The sequence below is a fragment of the Ictalurus punctatus genome, chromosome 2 (genome assembly GCF_001660625.3).
Source record: "Ictalurus punctatus breed USDA103 chromosome 2, Coco_2.0, whole genome shotgun sequence".
In the NCBI taxonomy this organism is placed as follows: Eukaryota; Metazoa; Chordata; class Actinopteri; order Siluriformes; family Ictaluridae; genus Ictalurus; species Ictalurus punctatus.
Genome location: NC_030417.2, coordinates 26,769,647 through 26,789,993, shown reverse-complemented (window position 1 = coordinate 26,789,993; position 20,347 = coordinate 26,769,647). Strand labels below are relative to the sequence as shown.

The 20,347-nt window shown below is 39.9% G+C and overlaps 1 protein-coding gene across 1 annotated transcript in view; it reads left to right on the top strand.

The window, feature by feature from the left end:
• The first annotated feature begins 843 nt into the window (after window positions 1–843).
• tmem104 (transmembrane protein 104) overlaps window positions 844–20,347 on the top strand; it is a 66,007-nt gene continuing 46,503 nt past the window's right edge. The window contains exons 1-7 of the mRNA XM_047149965.2: window positions 844–1,179; window positions 1,418–1,502; window positions 6,788–6,909; window positions 7,271–7,352; window positions 9,032–9,131; window positions 9,227–9,307; window positions 16,856–16,955. Of these exons, the coding sequence (XP_047005921.1) occupies window positions 1,458–1,502; window positions 6,788–6,909; window positions 7,271–7,352; window positions 9,032–9,131; window positions 9,227–9,307; window positions 16,856–16,955 (530 nt within the window). The 5' untranslated portion in view covers window positions 844–1,179; window positions 1,418–1,457. The remainder of the gene's footprint in view (window positions 1,180–1,417; window positions 1,503–6,787; window positions 6,910–7,270; window positions 7,353–9,031; window positions 9,132–9,226; window positions 9,308–16,855; window positions 16,956–20,347) is intronic.

Genomic DNA, 20,347 nt, shown 5'->3' with positions numbered 1-20,347 from the left:
TTTGTGTGGACTTGCTTACGTTTTCTTGTTAGGGTTCTATAATACACTGACTGAGCTTTTTTTTATTATTAGGAAGAGCTGTACAGCTGCACGTTTCATGCCTTTATCTAATCAGCTGATTATGTGGCGGCAGCAGCACAATGGGGAAAAAAATCGTGCAGTTACAGGCTAAGGGTGTTGTGTACTTTCTCACACAGTCTAGACTTTACACACAACTTTTAATGAAAGATTTTTAAATGGAATCTGTTCACTAATTTCCATTATGTTTTCTGTTTTAAGTCTGGTGCTCGTTGGATCTCAGTGACTAGTCGTGCTCTAACTGGTTTTCAATAAGGAAACTATAAAACATGGAATTCGTAGTGTCAAAACTAACACATGGAAAATATAGTGCCTTTTGTGCCTTTACAGGCACAGAGGTGAAAAATGGAAACTGTCTTCGATAAGTAAACTGCCTGAACAGCTTCAGTGTCCTCGGCATAGGTTATACACGCCTCTGAAGCTGTACTGGAGACATGAACTCATTAAATTCAAGGGTGTTTTGATGGTGATTGAGAGAGCTGGCTAACCCGAAAAGCCCTCGTACTGTAGATCACAGTGAAGGCATGTGAGCCCTCGTGACCTGCGAATGGGGGTGTGGTCTTTTTGGACGAGACCACGCCCACAACGATGGAAACGTTTCACCACACCTTAAAGGTGCTCAGTCGGAATGACGTATTAATATACAGCGACAAACCATGCCAGCAAAAATGTCCTGCAGAATCACACAGCCACCACTTTTTAATTTTAATTCGTCACTAGTCTTCATGTTGTAACGCTTTCTTTTTAATTGTATTACCATAATACACGGACACTGACTTGGCCAATCGTTTGCGCATGCGCAGTGTGGTTTTGCGCGGCCAGCCTGAATGCTCTCGTCAGTCTTGGAGAAGCTGCGGGAAATATGGCGAGCTATATACAGCGCTTTTTACTATGTACCCGCGCGACATGTGCTTGGAAGATTGTTACTTGATAGTGCTGAATATTAGGCCAAATAAGACCACTGTCTATATTTCATACATTTGTGTGTTTTTGTGTCTTGTCAGCTAGCATGCTAACCCATGACTAGCTCCGTCAGTTTGCTACGTAGCGGCGGATTTGATGAGCTGTGCGGTAACTGAAACAGCAGCCAAGAAGCACCGGGTGAGTGCTGCTCTTAAATTAAGGTTAAACGCTGAGTGTATATGATGGTATAATGCTTATATATCAAATGTATTAGAAGTTAGCTTGCTAATCTGCTTGCTAGTGGTGTAATTGGAGTTGTTGAGCTTTTACAAAACAGTTGAACTACTAGCTAATTGTTTTGGTTTGACCGCAGTGTTTGTTTTGTGTGCTTGTCAGTGTCAGGTGTTTACACATTAACCCACTGTTCTTCCTGCAGGTTTCAGCTGTGGAGTGTTGTGTTTGAACAGTTTGACAACATGGCTGGTGGCATTACAGAGACAGGAGAGCCATACTCACCTTTTGTAAGTGTTTCACTGAAGCTACGTGTCTTTCTAGAAGTTTTAAAATTCTGAAAAAAAAGCCGCGTAATTTCATGTCCTTCTCCTCAGTGTACTTTGTTTTTATGTACAGTATGTCTGTCAGTATTTTATGTTTATTGCATGTAGTACATCCAAGAGTGTAGGCAAAACACATGGAGATGGTGAATAGGGTTTCTTCTTCTTTAAAAAAAAAAAAAAAAAAAAGACTAAATATCAAGTGTCATTTTTTTTTTTTTAATCCTTGAAATGCCATGCACTGTTATAGAAAAATGGCATAATTTTCTTTAAATATCAAATCTAACAATCCAGCAGTAATTGACATTTTAGGAAATTCCCCTTGTAATATCCCTCTAATTAAGGATAGTAACGAAAATGTACATTGTTCATCTAGAATCCGGCATTTTTGTTTCCTAATATAGAATGAAACTGATTTTGAGAAGAAAATAAAACACTTTTCAAATGGCCTTTTGGAGTTTTTCTGATCTAGTAGATCTAGGAAACTAGTGATGTGTGGTTCACGATTCATTCGTTCACAATGAACGAATCTTTAATATGACTCGGGAACAACGAGTTGTCTCAGAGAGTGATTCATTCATTTTTGACCGCGCATGGGCAGCAACATTCCCAGTGGTTTTGTACAGGAAACAGAAATTATTTTCTCTTCTCTTGAGTGACATCTCTTGAGTCTTCGAGTTCGAATTGTTCGTTCATCACGTCACAGCCCCACTGTATTCAGCCTATGGGGTGGTCACGGGATGAACGAACATATTTATTCCATATGTGATCAATGTTTGCATAAGTACTAGATGAGTTGGGGAATTTAGCATGTAACATTTTAATTATATTCTCCTGAAATGAATGAAATGACTCAGAAAAAAGATTCGTTCATTTTGCTGAACAAGATTCAAAGATCCGACTCAGTAAAATGATCCGAACTTCCCATCAGTACAGGAAACAAGCTTTTTGTGGATATATCAAATTGATTGTGTTGAGCGGGTGGAGCTCAAGCCTTCTTCAAAAGCCTTTTTCGGATTGGATTAGTTTATCTGGGAGTCACTTAATACTTGTATTTATTTATTTAAATTTTTTTATAAATATATGCACGTTTCCTCAGTGATAAAACTCTCCCAACCCGGATGGCAATAACGTTACCATGGGAGAAGTGAATTTCTAGCATGTTGTATTTTCTACAAACTTGGATGTTTGTGTCGCTTGGTCATATGATCACATTTCATTCACAACATGGTGGTCAAAGAGGCAGTGGAGTAGAGAAGAGATCCTGGCTCTTATTTTGATTCAGGGTGAAGCAAAGTTCCAGCAACGAAAATATGATAATTTCAATGTATCCGAGAAGCATCCATGTTTTGTTTTGCGACTCAGGACATGTTTAATATCTGAGGAAGGAGCACTGATGCACACACTGTGAGATTAAATATGACAAGCAGTCAAATGTCTTATTTTTTATTTTTTATTTTCAACACGAGGTGACCTGCATAGAAAGTTACAGAAATGTGAATCCATACAGGACTCAAATGATCAGACTACTGCCAAGTTTGTTGGAAGAACAGTATGTAATTCTGGCTGTAATTTACTCAGCAGAGGATGGACAAAAACACAAATAAAGCTGACCTAGACAGTAGGGATGCACCGAATGTTCGGCAACCGAAATTAATAAGTGAAAAGGCTGAATAAATTTGACTGAACAATGATGTGTTTGATGAATCGACCAAATAGCCTAGCAACCAGAGAGATGCGCGAGTGTCACGACCTCCATTTCCGGCAGCGCGCTCAGAGAGATGAGGGGGCACACGCATGCATGAGCTACGTGCACGAGTGCTCATCGAGCGCATGCTCTTCGGATGTTGACAATTTGTTTTGTTTCTGTTCCGGAGTATTCTGTCACGTCGCGAGACGTAAGGGAGTAGAGTACGGAAGCAGGTAAAGGCGTATTTATTTAAGGGCAGGCAGGCAAATCCAAAAAACGTAGTCGTTCAACGTAAGGTAAGCAAACCAATTAGGGTGATTTTTATATTTGTTTTAAACGGCCTGAACAATGTTGAGTGAACATTACTTTAATGAGCAAAAAGCTGCTGGATCAATCAGTGCATTTACATGGACAACAATAATCCGATATTAACCCGATTAAGACAATACTCTGATTAAGAAACTACCATGTAAACAGAGATAATTGGTGAACTTAATCCGATAAAAGTCATACTCGTAAACACATTGAATTAAGACATGTGGAGTACTCCTGTTTTACTCGCATTATTGATGTGTATCACAGACATGTACACACCTTAATCACACTATTAACGTCGTGTGAGTTTTCACCGCATTTTGCGACAGGACATGTACGCACTCGGCAGTGCTCAACCGTTTGATGGCAAACAAGAGCACGGCAGCGTCCGAAATCGCGTACTTACCTACTGTATAGTAGGGGAAATACATGTATTTCAGCTACTATATAGTAGGTAAGTACGCGGTTTCGGACGCAGGCCAAGGCTTCAAGCAATCGTTTATGTGCACGTCCAGCATGACAAATAATTAACTGCACTTAAAGCTTTCGTAAAAATTTAAGAGTGAAACACCCAAAACTGTATACAGTACCATAACGAAGACGAACTGTATGTTGAAGCGTGAAATTCTGGAGGAATGTCTGATGGCGTGGCGCGGTGATGTAATGACGTGTGCTGTTAATCGCTCTATGTTCTATAACATATAAAACAGGAACATGAAAGGAATATTCTAAAAGCGACTCATGTAAACACCTTAATCACAATATTGTCTTATTAATAAGGTCAATAATTAGATTACTGCTGTCCATGTAAACATAGTCACTGTCGGAGATGAACGTTGTTTCGATGACGCAAGAGACCTCGATCATGCGACGATTATACGTCATTGTTATTTGGGAAGGCTGCCTGCATACATACCTGACGCAGATAGGGCAAACGGACACGAGCTAGTTAGGCAGTCGAAAACTTTGCATCTCTCTGTCTGCACTTTTGAAAGATGCTTTGACAGATTGCTTGTGTTTCTGCCCTTACAAGCAAAAATCTTGTTGCACTTGTGGCAACGAGCGTTGTCTACATCAACTCTAATTAAGTGTAAGTACACTTTTGAGAGTTTGGTTCTCTCCGTCTCGTCACTCTGTGTATTCAGCAGGAGCTTTCGTGTTGTGCGTGCTCTCGCTGTTGCATGTGATGGACAGCCTCCCCGCACGAGAGATGTCACTTCTGGATTGTCACTAACGGAAATAAAAAATTTCGTAATTTCTCCACTACCGAAAGCAGAACCGATAGCATCAGAGCTTATCGATGCTACAGTCTTTCATAATTTATCACCGGGGCTAGTTTAATACCGGGTTTCGGTACCCATCCCTAGGGAGTACGTGTCCTCGGTGTCCTGTTCTAACCTAAATAAATAAGGACAATGGCCATGGTGTTCACTGGAAATGATGCCACAGAAAATGTTCTGTTTGTGTTTTGAACCCAAAAGGTCTGTGTCAGCACTAAATCGTAGGCTTGTCTGACCAATTCTTATCCATAACCAATGTACTGTAACAAAACCTGCTGTTTGTTTATAGCTTTAAATTTTTATGTAGTATTCAGTATGTACTTGTTCGTTTGAGTTACCTCTAAATTCAGAAGCAGTTATTTGTCACATACATGTTACATTCCAGTGAAATTCTGTTCTTCACATATCCCAGCTTGTTAGGAAGTTGGGGTCAGAGCACAGCCACGATACGGCATCCCATAATACGGGAGCAGAGAGGGTTAAAGGTCCAATTGCTCAAGTGGCAGCTAGGGTTTAAAACTTCTGACCTTCTAATCAGTAACCCAAAGACTTCACTATTGATCCAGCACTGCTCCAGAGCTAAACAGTGTGATATTCAGACTTTCTTCATAAACCATAGCAAAGGTGGAGTTCTCATGTCAGTCTGAGCAAAAGTGTCAGGTGAAGCATGTGATGTTAAACCACTTACTCAAGTTACTTATTCATCAACTGGGAAAGAGGAAGTGCTAAGGTCTGAATACAAAGCACATGTATTTTTGTTTGCACAAGTTACGAAAACCAATAGCTGCATACGTTGCGGAAAAAACGGTCTCTGCTATTGTAAAGGCTTTAAAGAGACTGACATCAGCAGGATCTCAAGAAAGTCTCAGTGCTAGGGATTGGATTTGCATTATGCATGAAATATCTGAGTAGATGTCTGTAATCCTGAGGTTTTTTTTTTTATTCTACGTACACTACCGGTCAAAAGTTTGGAGACACTTGACTGAAATGTTTCTCATGATCTTATAAATCTTTTGATCTGAAGGTGTATGATTAAATGATTGAAAGACAAAAATATAAATGAGATATATATATATATATATATATATATATATATATATATATATATATATATATATTTTTTTTAATGGATGACTTGTATTCCGAAAAAGCAGCCGATAAGTGTCCAGCATAGGTGGGAACTCCTTTAATACTGTTTAAAAAGCATCTCAAGAAATCGGTTGAGAATTATAAGTATACATTTATGGAAGTATACATTTATGGCAATTCTAGACAAAAAGGGTGTATATACTTTGAAGATGCTAAAATTTTCATTTAGTTTGAATTTTTATTTTTTTTAATCACAACAGAATTCCCATAGTTTCATTCATGCCATTCCAGAGTTTTGATGTCTTTATTATTTTTTTAAAATGTTTCGGGGAGGGGGGGATAAATAGATAATGAGTGTGTCTAAACTTTTGATCGCTAGTGTACATGCCTGTATTTAAAGAGAATGATATGGAAGACTTGTACATCGGACCTAATTTGAAAAATCTTTAATAGCAAAAATTGTATTTTGGCCTATTGCGTTTTGAACTAAAACCCTTCATGTGTATATATACAAAACGAAATGGATAATTGAAACAGATGTTGCACACTAGAGCATTCAGTGTAAACGAGTTACTGTTTACTTAATTTTACTGTAATTCAGTGTATCAAGTGTATTACTGAGCGTATGAAGACACTGCGTTGTTTGTCGGTGAGTTTGATACCGTTTGAGTAAGTACTGGCATCAAAAGACTATGGCGTCATAGTGCTGTATAAAGCTTTGATAGATCCCTTTTTATTTATTTATTTATTTATTTATTTATTTATTTATTTATTTATTTATTTATTTTAAACACGCACTTCATTTTACACAGTATTTGCTGATACATAGTCACATTTTCAAGTCCTAATGCTCTGTATGTGTGTGTTTGAAAACACAGGTTGGCTTGGTCTACATGTTCAACATAATCGTGGGCACTGGTGCTCTGACCATGCCCCGAGCCTTCGCCACGGCAGGTTGGGTTGTCAGCCTGGCACTCATCTCATTTTTGGCTTTCATGAGGTAGGTGGTGTGAGTGTATATAATCACATGGAAGGGCTTTAATGCACTATATGGGTGTTTTGAGGGAGCAGGGTTGCTCTGACACTGTTAAAGTTATAATATCCAGAGGATAAATGCAAGCTTTATTAAGACAAGTCTGTGTGGGGAAACATAGTTTTAGTTTTTTTGTTGCATGCCCCCCCCCCCCCCCCCCCCTCCAAACCTAAAGCTCATATATTCTGAGTTTCACAGTAATATTGAAAAGAACACATTTTATAATTTTATAAAGTTGTTTTAATTCATCCAATAAATAATTGCATACTTATGTCACTGGGAGTCCACTCTCGTCATGTTTGCTCTGTTCTTCTTTGCTTGTTCACAGTTACATGACCACTACGTTTGTGATCGAGGCCATGGCTGCAGCTAACGCCCAGCTACGCTGGAAGAGGAGAGAGCAGGAAGAGGTGTGCGAGTGATGCCTGATAACAGCAAATGCAGCCTGGACCGTTTCTTTTACTCATAGACATACTGTTCTCATACACATTTAGTCATCCAGACGGTTCTCAGCTCTTTACAGTTCTCTGCAGATCTCTCTTGATCTAACAGGAAGTTCTCTGGGCTCTAATCTCCAATTTCTGTAAAACTGCTTTGAGACAATGTCTATTGTAAAAAGCGCTATACAAATAAAATTGAATTGAATTGAATTAATGCCAAAGTTCTGACTTTAGCGTTAGAGCCCAGAGCACTTCCTGTTATACTCTGGCATTAGAGCCCAGAGTGCACTTCCTGCACTTCCTGTTCCACTATTAACAGGAGCTCTGTCCTCCTTGCTAATTTTTTTTTTTAGTAGCTATTTTTGTGTGTGTGGGGCTTTCCTCAGTGGATTGAGGTTGAGGAGCGTGCTTCAGTGTAGGACACTTAAAAACACTGTAGGTTTCCCTACAAGGCATTTTCAGGTGTGGTGACTGTGGTGGTCCTCACATACCGTATGTTCTTTTATAAAAAGCACTCTTGAGGACTCCATCCCAGTTACAGCACTGAGCTAGTTACTTAGATTAAGCAGGTCTCATTCAGCTACTGCACTGATATCTCCTCAGTGTATTGTCAGTTTATTCAATACTTGTTCAGTTTAATACAGTAAGTTGTGTATCTATATGTATATCTACTGGGATGATGCTAGCACATGCTAGCTTTATGTAATAGCTTGTATTCTGGAGCCGTTATTGAACTTTCTCTGTGTAAGTGATGTAACGATAGATAACAAATGAACTAACTTGGCAAACAACACAATTTTTTTTGTTATTTTTTTTAAGGTCACGTCATACCATGTTACCCTTCACATATTCTTACAATTATTTATTAGTTTAAGTAAAATGAGGGAAATGAATTCACTCTTGGAAAAATGGATCAGAAACCCTACTTCCTAAAAGTGTTCTAGTTAGGAACCTTTCTGATAAGGAAACATTGTAGGGTCCAAAATAGAACCTGTTGGTGTACAACCCACATAAGAACAACCCATAAGTTTGTATTCAGCAGAATTCAACAGTTGCTTACAGTCAGGTGACAAATGAAAAGGAAACTCGTTATGCTGTGCGGGTGTTTTGTCGCATGGTTTGTATATACATGTACATTTCGATGGAAAATTTTATTACTGCATAAATACAAAGGGGCGGCTGTGGCTCAGGTGGTAGAGCGGGTTGTCCACTAATCGTAGGGTTGGCGGTTCGATTCCCGGCCCACATGACTCCACATACCGAGGTGTCCTTGGGCAAGACACTGAACCCCAAGTTCAAGTGCCTTGCATGCCAGCTCTGCTACCATGAGTGTGTGTGTGTGTGTGTGTGAATGGCTGAATGAGACACAGCGTAAAATCGCTTTGGATGAAAGTGCTATATAAGTGCACCATTTACCAAGTTCTTCTAACTGATCGTCTTTATCCAACTATGAAGCATTTCTACCCTGATGGGAATATGAAAGTTGATTAAATCATACGCTATGACCTTCACAGTCATCAGATCGCAGCCCAGTTGGACCCATGTGTTCGACAGTGCTCTCGATCCTTGTGAAAAAATGGAAATGATTCAAAATGATACATACCTCATTTCTATAGGTTGTGTTCAGTTGTGTTTCTTTTTCTCACCAGGTCAACAGCAGTGACTCTAGTATATCTGACGACTCGGACGACGAGGTCACCTGCAGGGGGCGCTCAGATCCAGTGGAGACTCGACCAATTCTCTCCATTCGTGAGTATTTGGCTTATTTGTAAGCTTCACTTCGTGCTCTGTGCGTATAGGTACTTCGGCATTGAAATTTTGTTTATTTTTGTTTCATCCTCAAGAGCGTGTAGGGTCAGTGGATCACTTTGATATTGTGGAGAGAGTTGAGATGGGACAAATGGCCTCCATGTTTTTCAATAAAGGTAAGAATTGTTTATGCTTCAAAACATTTTCCTTACATTTAATGCATTTGACAGCCAGCCTTATCCACAGCGACTTACATTTCTCTCAAAGGCCTGAGTGCTCTGGGTTTCTGGAGTTCACAGCGACGGCTGAGAATTTGTATTGTCTCCAACACAAAAGAGAATCTGAAATAACTGAACTTTTTCACCTTGATTATTTTTGACGACACTGGGGATAAAACAAAGAAAAAGATAATAAGCAATAATTTACAATTGTAAGACGAGATGCTGGCAGGGGTGAGCAGGAACATTGGCCTGTGCGGTCAAGTCACCAAGTCATGTTCCCGGCTGCATGTACAGGCTCAAGTAAATATAGTGTCACTTCTGGTATGACTGACTGCAGGCTAGTGACTAGATCTGGTAGATCAAATTTTGATGAATAAAATAAAAAGTGCTGCTTCTCCATGTTCTCTATTTTTCTGTTTGTAATACGTTACATTTACGTTAGTTCTTTTGGCACATGCTTTTAGGCAAAGATGAAGATTAAGGGTCTTGCTCAAGAACCCAGCAGTGGCAGCTTGGTGGTATTGGGATTTGAACTTTCCAGTCAATAGACCAAAGTCCTAACTGCCAAGTCACCATTACCCCACTGCTCACAGTGTGAGAAATTTATTTATTTTTTTATCTTAGTTTCAGTTTCACTTCCGTCTTTCTTGAGTCAACGCGGTCTGACAGTAGGATCTATAGATAGATGGCATGTCTCACTTCAAATGCTTTTGATTGTCCGTGAAATCCTTCCTTTACTTTTCTCTCTATATACAGATGAATATTTAAGATTTGTCCTTCGAGAGTGATTCATTTTGACATTTGCTTTAATGTAAAAAGCAGCTGGTTTTCCTTGACGCAGTCAGAGATGCACTGGATTAGGAAAAAATAATCACTTAGATCTGTGGAGATTAGTCTTAATAATCCATAATGTCAGTTATGAAAAATGATCTTTGGATTTGTATATCTGAGTATGTGCATAGACTACTGTGCAGAAAACTGTTTTCAGGCCCAACACTGAGGCAGTTTTAAAAGAATGAACACACACACACACACACACACACACACACACACAAACAGTGGATTTCATTTGCAACATGCAGCTTCTTACTCCAGTAATAATAAGATGAGCAGAGCTGTCAGACCGCATGCGGAAAAGCGTTTTATGTCTTTATGTGCCAAGCTCGTGTGAACAGGACCACGTGTGCAAGAGCCTCTCTCTCTCTCTCTCTCTCTCTCTCTCTCTTATTGTCTCTCTTTCTCTTGCTCTCTTTCTGTCTGTCTGTCGCTCTCTTTTTGTCTCTTTCTCTTTCTGTATCTCTCCTTGTCACTCTCGCGCTCGCTCTCTATCTCTCTTTTTGTTTATCTGTCTGTCTGTCTCAGTCAGTCTCTCTCTTTGTCTTGGTCTCGTTGTCTGTCTCTTTCTGTTTCTCTTTCTGTCTATCTCTCTCTTGCTGTCTCTCTTTCTCTTGCTCACTCTTGTCTCCTCTCTCTCTCTCTCTCTCTCTCTCTCTCTCTGGGTCATGGTGGCAACAAGTGAGAAATAAAAAAGCAATGCTTTTAAGCACTGCTAATTTCATTAAAATAATTAAAAACACGATACAAAGCAGAGATGCTTTTCATGTTAATATGAAAAGGAAAAAAAATAATTTCCTTAATTGTAATTTAACTAGGATGTTATTGTAATATTAACATTTATTCATATAGCAGATGCTTTTATCCAAAGCGACTTACACATGAGGAAATACAAGCAAAACGATACATCAAGCGGAAAACAATACAAGTAGTGCTACCTTACAAGATTTATAATTGAATTCTAGAGAAGTAAGGCCTTTTAACCAACTTCATGCTGTTGGAAAAGTTCTGTTTAAGCGTTGATTTGATTGAACAGGGTTTGTAGTAATCAGGCCTGGTTGCATCTAGTCCAGTTGATCCCCATTATGAATGCAGTTTTACAGATTTGGGGAATTAATAACTGTGGGGGCAAATACATTTTCACATAGGCCCAATTGGTATTGGATAACTTTTTTTTGTTTGTTTTTGTTTCAATAAATAACGATCATTTAAAAACTGTATTTTGTGTTTACTCCGGTTGTCTTTGTTTTATCTTAGATTTTGTTTTGCTTTCTGAAACAATTTAGTATGAGAAATACACAAAAACAGAAGAGATCAGAAATCAAATACTTTTTCACAGCACTGTACGTTTATGTTGTTCCTCGCAGTTTTGCTTTGCATCATATTACTGGAAGAATAATAAATGAAAAAAAGATTTGTTACAGCTGCTGTAATTTACAAGCCACATTTAAGCCGACTAACCAGTTTTGTCAAATAATTGGCTATTAAAATATTACTTTTTGCAGCTCTGCTTCAGTTTATCAGCGGATATCTTCAACAAAAAAAAGTGTGCATGCCAGCCAAAATCAGCTATGTTTTGTAAATTTATAATGACTTTGATTTTCACCTTTTTAGTTTTTGTGTACTCTGTAAAACTGCAAGTGTTAAACAAGCGATACACACCTTAAGATGTGGGGTAACATTTAAAGCAATTTATTTTAAGTGTTAAACTTTTGTTTTAAAACACAGTAGGTACTGAAGGTCATACATGGCCTCTGTTTCCCTCCTAATTTTAGTAGTACCGAGAAGAGCTCTCAGCTGCTAATGGGATGTAATTAAAGAGGGTTAAATTGCCTTTGGTTGTAATTAAAGACTCGCACACCATTGGTGCTTGGTTTAATCTTTTATCTGCACCGGTGTGGGAAAGGTTCAGGTAGAGATTGAAAGCCGGGATAATGGAAATCTTCATTAGAAGGAGAATGACATTCACCTTGAGGTCCAGATTGCAGTCTGTTTTGCAGGTGTGTTCTTTTCACTGCAGATCAAGAACTCTGGCTTCCTTTCATTTTATTATGATAGTCCTGTTAGCCAGCTGCTGACTCAGCACTCCTGTACAGCCATGTAATACCTCACCAGCATTGCTTTTGGCATCTTTGCAAAAAAGTGTCAGATACTTGCAATTCCTTCGCATGCAGGCCTTACTGTTTCTGTCTGATTGTAAACATCATCCACTAGGTGGTGCAGTTGTTTCACACTTGTATTCCCTGACACACACACACACACACACACACACACACACACACACACACACCTCACACACCCTCCGCAACCTGTCTGTATTATTCTATTAAAGTCTGAAGTGTTGAAATAGCTCCCTACGCTCTAACCTTTCCTCACGCTGGATAGAGTGAACTGACCGCTTCATCCTCACCCAGGTGCCCAAGCACGACAGTATCGATTGTCCAAGGAGATAAAACCTTTTCCAGTCGATCCAGGCTCAAATTGTTTAACCATAAATGACCTGGAAAGACGCTCAGCCTGCTGCAAAACAAGATCTGAAAGGAAGGTTGAGGAAGATGGCACAGAGTGTGTGTTGTCCTCCATGTGCTTTATGTAGTAGCTCCAGAAATCATGGCAGCACTCATTAGTCTCCCTAAAGATGTGTTAGAGACAGTCTCCGTTATAAGTGCATCAAGAAGATCTATCCCCTAGCTAGGGACTGTAGGTAAAATCAAATGGGCAATTTCACTGCACCTTAGAGAGCAATTGTGGCAGGCCTTAATTTCAGAGGGGCGGTATGTAGTTTTTCACCTCATAGAGAAGTTGTATGTTGTGTATATATCATGTGGTGTGTACACCTTTATTGTGAGAGGAAAAGTACTTACGGTCCCAGTGAATTAATGGACCTTTTATTTAAGCAAAGGCTAAGATTGCTGGACCATGTTGGAGCCCCTGGTGATAAAGGGTCGAGCAGAGAAAGACCATCAGATGGTCACTTGATCCTGAACGGCCTCAGCCTGTAGGAGTTAATGATGTGATGCTGTAGGCCCAACGGCTTGGGCTTCTCCCTGACTCGCACTAAACTGAGGAAATGATCTCAACACAGATATGCGTCTTTCTCTTTTCACTTAAGCTTTTCCTTGACCGTGCATTTTACTTATGTTTCATTTCCTCCGGTTATGCTTCTACTTCTGTTGCAGAATCTGAAAAAACAAAAGAAAATCCCTCGGATTAGTTTTTCAGGACAGTGCCTGTAAGAAAATATTTGTATAACAAAATAAAAATAAAAAATCACATTCATTCATTCATTGCTTTCGAACAGCTGTAACATGGTATGAGCGAGTTTGATTCAGACATCCGTGTTCGAATCACAGATGTGTTCACATTTTCATAAATTTTTATACAGAATGCTACAATAATGACAGCTCTATATGCTATAATTTCTTATTAAATCAATTCCCTATTATTCCAATATCTGGTTTAACACACTGCTAGTTGAGACAGTACATACAAAAAGTGATGGCAACTAAAAGTTTGAGTCTCTTTTAGAGCATCCATCATTTCATGTTTGCCCGTATGACTGAATACAGAGAGTATCATAAATAATCATACTACAATACATACCATCCATAATATAAATACAGGGTGTCCCAAAAGTCTCCATACATAGGGGACTATATATTCCAGTACCACGTTGGTTGTGCCTTCGTCATCGGATGTTTGTGGACGTCTGTTCTCGGGTTGGTCCCTAACAATTCCGGTCTTTTTGAATTTGTTAATAAGTTTGGCAAAAGTATGTGTGTGTGTGATGTGCTTGCCATGTTTCCTGTTAAAGTCTATCTCTACCTTGCGACAGCTTCAAACCAGACATGATAATGGTTTCAATATGTTCTTCTTTTGTCAAAGGCATTCTTAAAGGCTGGAAGACATTTTGGTAAAAAGTGTTAATTTCCCAAATGTGTGGAGACTTTTGGGACACATTGTACAGTATCCAGACGGGATTAAAATGATCAGACGACCGTTGTTGAGGACTCTGGGTGAAATTTCACTTAAGAGAGGAGGAAGAAAAAACCTCACCAATCCAGATGGAAATAAAATTAAGCTTTAGCACTGTCAAATGATGGTCCCGTCCATCATCCCGTCCAAACAGGACCTAAGACGAGCCTTCTCGTGAGATTGTATCTTTTTGAAGGAGCCGCGGTGTTCTAGTGAAGGGTCTTATTGAGCCTGTATCTGAAAGAAAGAACAGAGGTACCGACAGCAGTTTTGTGTTTTTTCTGCGTTGGCTTGCTGTGTACATAATTTTCCTGTCGGCAATGGCTGGCCAGTTGAAAATCATATATTTTCAAGTCGATTTGGAAGTCAATCCCGCCTTCTCTAAGAAAGATCAAGACCAGATTACTAACTGCTTTTCTGCAAATGGTGCCTCTTGCATTGGAAAACCCTGTGTTAAAATTTGTTGTTGTCTCATGCAAATTGTTAAACATTATCTGGATATAATGAAATGGATTCTTTAGAAGAGGCTTACTATGATGCTATGAATTGTAGCAATCTCACTTTAGATTTGGATATGCCACAAGGTGGATTAGTATCCATAGTTTCTTGCTCCTATAATGTGATTGCGTTGCGTGTGTGGTACAAAGACTTGCTGGTTCCATGTTGATTCGTGTCTGTCTGAAGCTGGTGATTTTATTAGATATAAGAACTTATTGCCGGTTGAATAGGGATGAATGTTTTTTCCACTTTCCCTCTGTGTTGTCTTCATATGGAAAACTGAAATGATTCTGAACGGAGAAACTACATGGCATATTGATTATACTGAACCCAGTACTTGTCATCATCTTTAAGACCTCTAAGGGGCTTTCCTGTCATTTACATGGAAAGCTTACATACTTCTGCAATCTTGAAAAGACCAGTTGCACTGAACAGTGACATAAACAGGGCTTGGCTGTCTAAATCTCACCAATATAACCAAAGCTTAAGCCTTGTAAAGATTTAACATTCAAGCCCCAAGTGCAGTTTCCTGAAATAAAGTCTTTACCTGTTGACACCTTTTTAGTGTCTCATCTTTAAACTTAATGCAGGGCGACACTGAGAGAGCTGTATAAACTAATTAGCTTAAACGGCTTAAAATAATTCTGTTCCAACAGCACCTCTTGCTCTTGAGCACTTTTTTGGAAACTCTAAAGTATTCGGTACCAGTTGTGTATTAAGACATTCATGAAAATATCTCATGTCCAGAATGGTTTAATGCACATTCAACAGCTATGTAATGACCATGGATTACAATGTGGTGTGTGACTTGGCAAGTTAGACTTCATTTCCCTCCTTCACTCATCTTAAATGATTGGTGGGACACAGGCGGTAGCATTGCCCTTTTTTCCCTCTATCAAAAGCTGTATCTATCAAACCTGTAAAAAGGGTATAATGTAAGCGTTTTCATTTAGCATTAATGGACTGAAAGCTCTAATTTGCCTGGCAGTAATGAATGAGCTGATGAGGCCAGCAGTGCTGTTGGAGGTCCTCACGAGCTCAAGTACTTGATGGATGTCCGATAGAGAGTTCGTCTCCGGCTCAACAGCTTTCAGTGTCTTGGTTTGGCATGCACACTGTGAGGGTGGGATGGATGGATGGATGGAGGCAGCGAGGGCCAGTAATGCATGAGGAAGAGAAGAGCAAAGGAGAGCTTATCACAAAGTCATTACTTTCTTAATTAGGATGATTAATATTCCCAGTGGTGAAGAAAGATTGCGCTATCGTGAAGCAATTTTATGGGAGAGGTTATAATTTTTGAAAATTTTAATATATTTGGGCACTAGCTGCCTGTTGGGTCTCAAAATAAATTCCACTGGGTTGGACTGCTCAGCATGAGAAGGTCAGAGATGGGTGATTTATGCTGGCGCTGTACAAAGGTTATGGCTAAAAGTTCAATTTGGTGAGTGATTGGTGTCAGGGAAGGTGCTAAATACAGATATCTACACACACTCCTTGAAAAACTTAAAAAGAAACCTTATGCAGCTGTACTGAATGTTAAAAAACATAATTTTCTTCAGAAACTTGGTTGGATCAAGTGCCTACCAAATCCAGCAGATCCAGAATTTGGGTGAGTGTGCAGACGCATGATGTCTGTTCCTGGCCATGCATATTTTACAACCACAATTGCCAACCTCTGCCTAAGATGCTTCACCCAGGGACTGTCTGATGTAAACTGCACACTTGACCGGAACTGTGAACTGTCTGTTATGACGACGAGCTTTTTGGGGAATCACAGTGAGTGATTGGTTTGAAAAGTCCATTCTACAGTATGGTTGTTTGCAATGCCAACCAACCAGGGCAGCTGTGGCTCAGGTGGTAGAGCGGATTGTCCACTAATCGTAGGGCTGGAGGTTTGATTCCTGGCCCACATGACTCCACATACCGAAGTGTCCTTGGGCAAGACACTGAACCCCAAGTTGCTCCCGATGGCAAGTTAGCGCCTTGAATGGCAGCTCTGCTACCATTGAGTGTGTGTGTGTGAACGGGTGAATGAGACACAGTGTAAAAGCGCTTTGGATAAAAGCGCTATAAGTGCAGACCATTAAACTGGCCTCCTTTGTGAAATTACAGGGGTTCTGGTGAATTACCCATCTGGCTGGCTGTGAATGTTATCAACATGTGGATTAATATTCCGTGTTTGTTGTTACTTTACAGTTGGCGTTAATATGTTCTACATCTGCATCATCGTATACCTGTATGGAGACTTGGCCATCTATGCCGCTGCTGTGCCCGTGTCCTTGATGGAAGTGGCCTGGTGAGTTTAGCCAATTTCTTACACTCCCCTGCCTACCTTTGCAAGTCTTACTCAGCCTCACTGGGCATATATGACTACCTCCTGTGGCTCTTCACATTTGACCTTTATTGTTTGGCTCCCAGTCACATTTTTACTGCACAGAAACTCATAGTTCAAAATCCTATAAATAAAATGCTCTAAAGAATCTAGCCTAAGGTGGCACGTTTCAAGTGTCCGTCTTATTAAGGCGTCACCCTTTCCCTTGGGCGATCCTGATCCTCACCTTCCTGGAGAAGAAAGGCAAAATGAAGGTGATGGACTGTTGAGAAGAGGGAGGGGGAACTGGGAATAGGATTGATTACTGGCAGATATATATGATTTTTGGAATGCAAGGATGCGCTCGTTGTTGGTGATACCGAAATGAGCATTTGTACTTGGTATTAGACAATAATTAAGTGTAATGGGGAAAAAAATAAATTTAGCTCTATTAATCTATGAGTGTGATAACTGAAACTTAGTGTAATGTGCCGTGAATTGCACCTTGACTCATGCGCAAAGTACAGTCCCTGGTGACCGATTAGGAAAAAAGTGCACGTGTCTCAGTGCTTGCAGAGCTGAAGTGCTCTTGAAATACTTTTGTGTGCATGCATTTCATGGTACCTTGCACACGTTTTTATTGACCATGCTTGCTGATACTGCTCACCAAAGACAGTTTCATGTCGGCTGAGTAAGAGGTTGACTGACAGTAACAAAAGCAGTGTTAAGATCAAGAAGGTTAAGGATGGAGAGAGAACCAGAATCAGAGGCTATTAACAGATCATTGGTGACCATGACCAAAGCCGTCTCTGTGCTACTAAGATTACGGAAATCAGACTGAAGGAGCTCGAAAAGATTATTAACAGTAAGGTGATTGTGTAGTTGCAAAGCCGCATGTTTTAAAACTTTTCCCAAAAAGGGAAGGTTTGATATGGGGTCAAAATTATTTAAACTGTCCAAATCAACAGAACTGGGGTTACAGCAGCAGTTTTCAATGCTGCTGGTACAACACCAGCGCGCACAGTGTCGTTAATAATGCTGAGAACAGCCGAGCACAAAAAGTTACAAAAAGATTGAAATAAGCTTGCAGGGAGGGGATCAAGTGTGCAAGTGGTGGCTTTCAGACGTGATGCCTCCCTAGTAAGCAACTGAGATTTGAGAACAATTTGAGGAGAAATTAATGAAAGATGTGCCAGAGAAACAAGCAGACTGTTGAAGAGGAAATAAATGTAGAATGTGATTAGATTATGAACATTGTCAATGTTAGAACTGAGAAAATGAAGGAAATTTTTACATAACTGATTTGAAACAGGCAAAGAGGTGCCAACGTTAACTTCGAGGAGTCTGTTTCTAGTAGTGCCTGGGATTGCTTTGATTATTCTCAATAATCTGGGGAAAAATAGGCAGATCTTGTAGACTCAACTGCAGCTCTTTATTCGCCCAAGCAGTCTTTCCATGCTTGAAAAAAACCCCAAAAACGTTCAAGCCAGAGTCACATCACTCGCACTCCATTTTGCGACAAGCTGGCTTCTCAGAGCGCAGGTTGTCATTATAGCAAGGAGCAGAACGAGCAACAGTGACACGGCGTGACTTCAAGGGAGCAAAGGAGTCCAGATTAGAGGCGAGAACATTCATTCAAATCTTATCTCCAAGAGGAGCTGATAAGAGACCATAAAGAGAGGAAACGACGGAGTCTGCATAATCTGTTGGATTAATTGATTCCAATTGCTTTATGAAAATGATCAGTGCATGAAGATGATGTACAAAGAAGAGACAATTCCAGATTTAAAAAGATTGCCAAATGGTCAGAAAGACCAATATCAACAGAAGACAGCTGAGACACAAATGAATCATGTGCAATCACAAGGTCTAGAGGATGACCTTTGCTGTGTGTTGGGCCTCTGATAAACTGTGTAAGATTACAACAATCCAGTTTGGTCAATGAGTATATTAAAATCCCCCAAAATAAGGATTCTCTTGAATTTAAAACACAACATTGACAAGTCAGCAAACTCGGACAAAAAAAGCTTTATTTGCCGTTGGTGGTCGATAGACGGTAGCGATGATCGTTGCTTTAGAGGCAGAAAGACTCAACACGAGGCATTCAAATGATGTAAACTGTGGTCCATACAGTGCTGATGTTAAATTGCAGTTTGTGTACTACACTGAACCCACACCTCTGCCAGTGAGTCGCGGGAGATCAAACAGCCCATAGCCCTCTGGAATAATCTGGTTAAAGAGAAGTCCATCATTTTGTTTGTGCTATGTTTCGGTTAAGAACGGTAAGTCCAATTTTCTTGATGTCTGATAAAAGCAGAGCCGTGTTGTTTACTGAACGTGCATTAAATAATGCAACGGTTACCGGGCAGCTCCGATCGGGCAAGCGAAGATAAAGTGTCAGTTTGAGACACTCTTTTAATCTGTTGCCAACTCATTAGAATACTGACGTGAGAAGAAGAAGAAAGTCTAACTACGTCCTAAACTCCGATGTATATACCACCTTTGCCTCAACAGGCCAGCATTTCACAAGTTCATAAGCATCATGTTGCAAGCGATAGTTCTGTTTTAAATTCAGCAGCTGGTGTGCGGTGAACCTTAAAGCCATGCTCCGTAAGACCAGGACCTCAGCAGTCCCGAGGCAGCGTATGTTCTCGGCAACGCCACAGGGTAAACTCCGATTAAGCTCCAGAGAACGCAGACAGGAGCGGCAGCCAGAACGCGCCAGCGTGCCCAATCAACCGCAAAATTGTATTGAAGATGCTGTAGTAGCCCTTCTAGATAGGAGTCCAGTTTGCAGTCTGCTTTGCATTGATCGTTAATCGTAAAGTGAGTCCAGGTGGCTGTCGTTTTGTGTTGTCATTGGTGTGGATACATACACTTAGATTTACATCATGTACAGTTGAAGTCATAAGTTTACGTGCGCCTTGCAGGATCTTTTTTTAAAAAAAATAAATAAATAAGAGGGAACTTTTTCATGTATTCCCTGAATAAGCTATATCACATAACAGATCTAGTCCACACGATACAATACTAACTGAATTTATACAAATGAACCAGTTCAAAAGTTTACACATGCTTGATTCTTAATACTGTGTGTCGTTACCTGGATGATCCATGACTGTTTTTTTGTTTTGTGATAATTGTTCATGCCGGGGGGTATAAACATTTGAACAGGCTAGTCGGTGTGAATTCTTGTAATTTTGTCTTCTGGGAAACGTGTAAATAGCTTATATAGCTTCTGAAAGGCAATACTAAATGAGAGAACTTTTTTAACAAAATACTCATTTACACAGATCATTCTGTTCAAAAAGTTTCCATCCCCCTGGCTCTTAATGTAGTGCGCTACCTTCTCGAGCATCCGTTCGTACGGTCGTGGA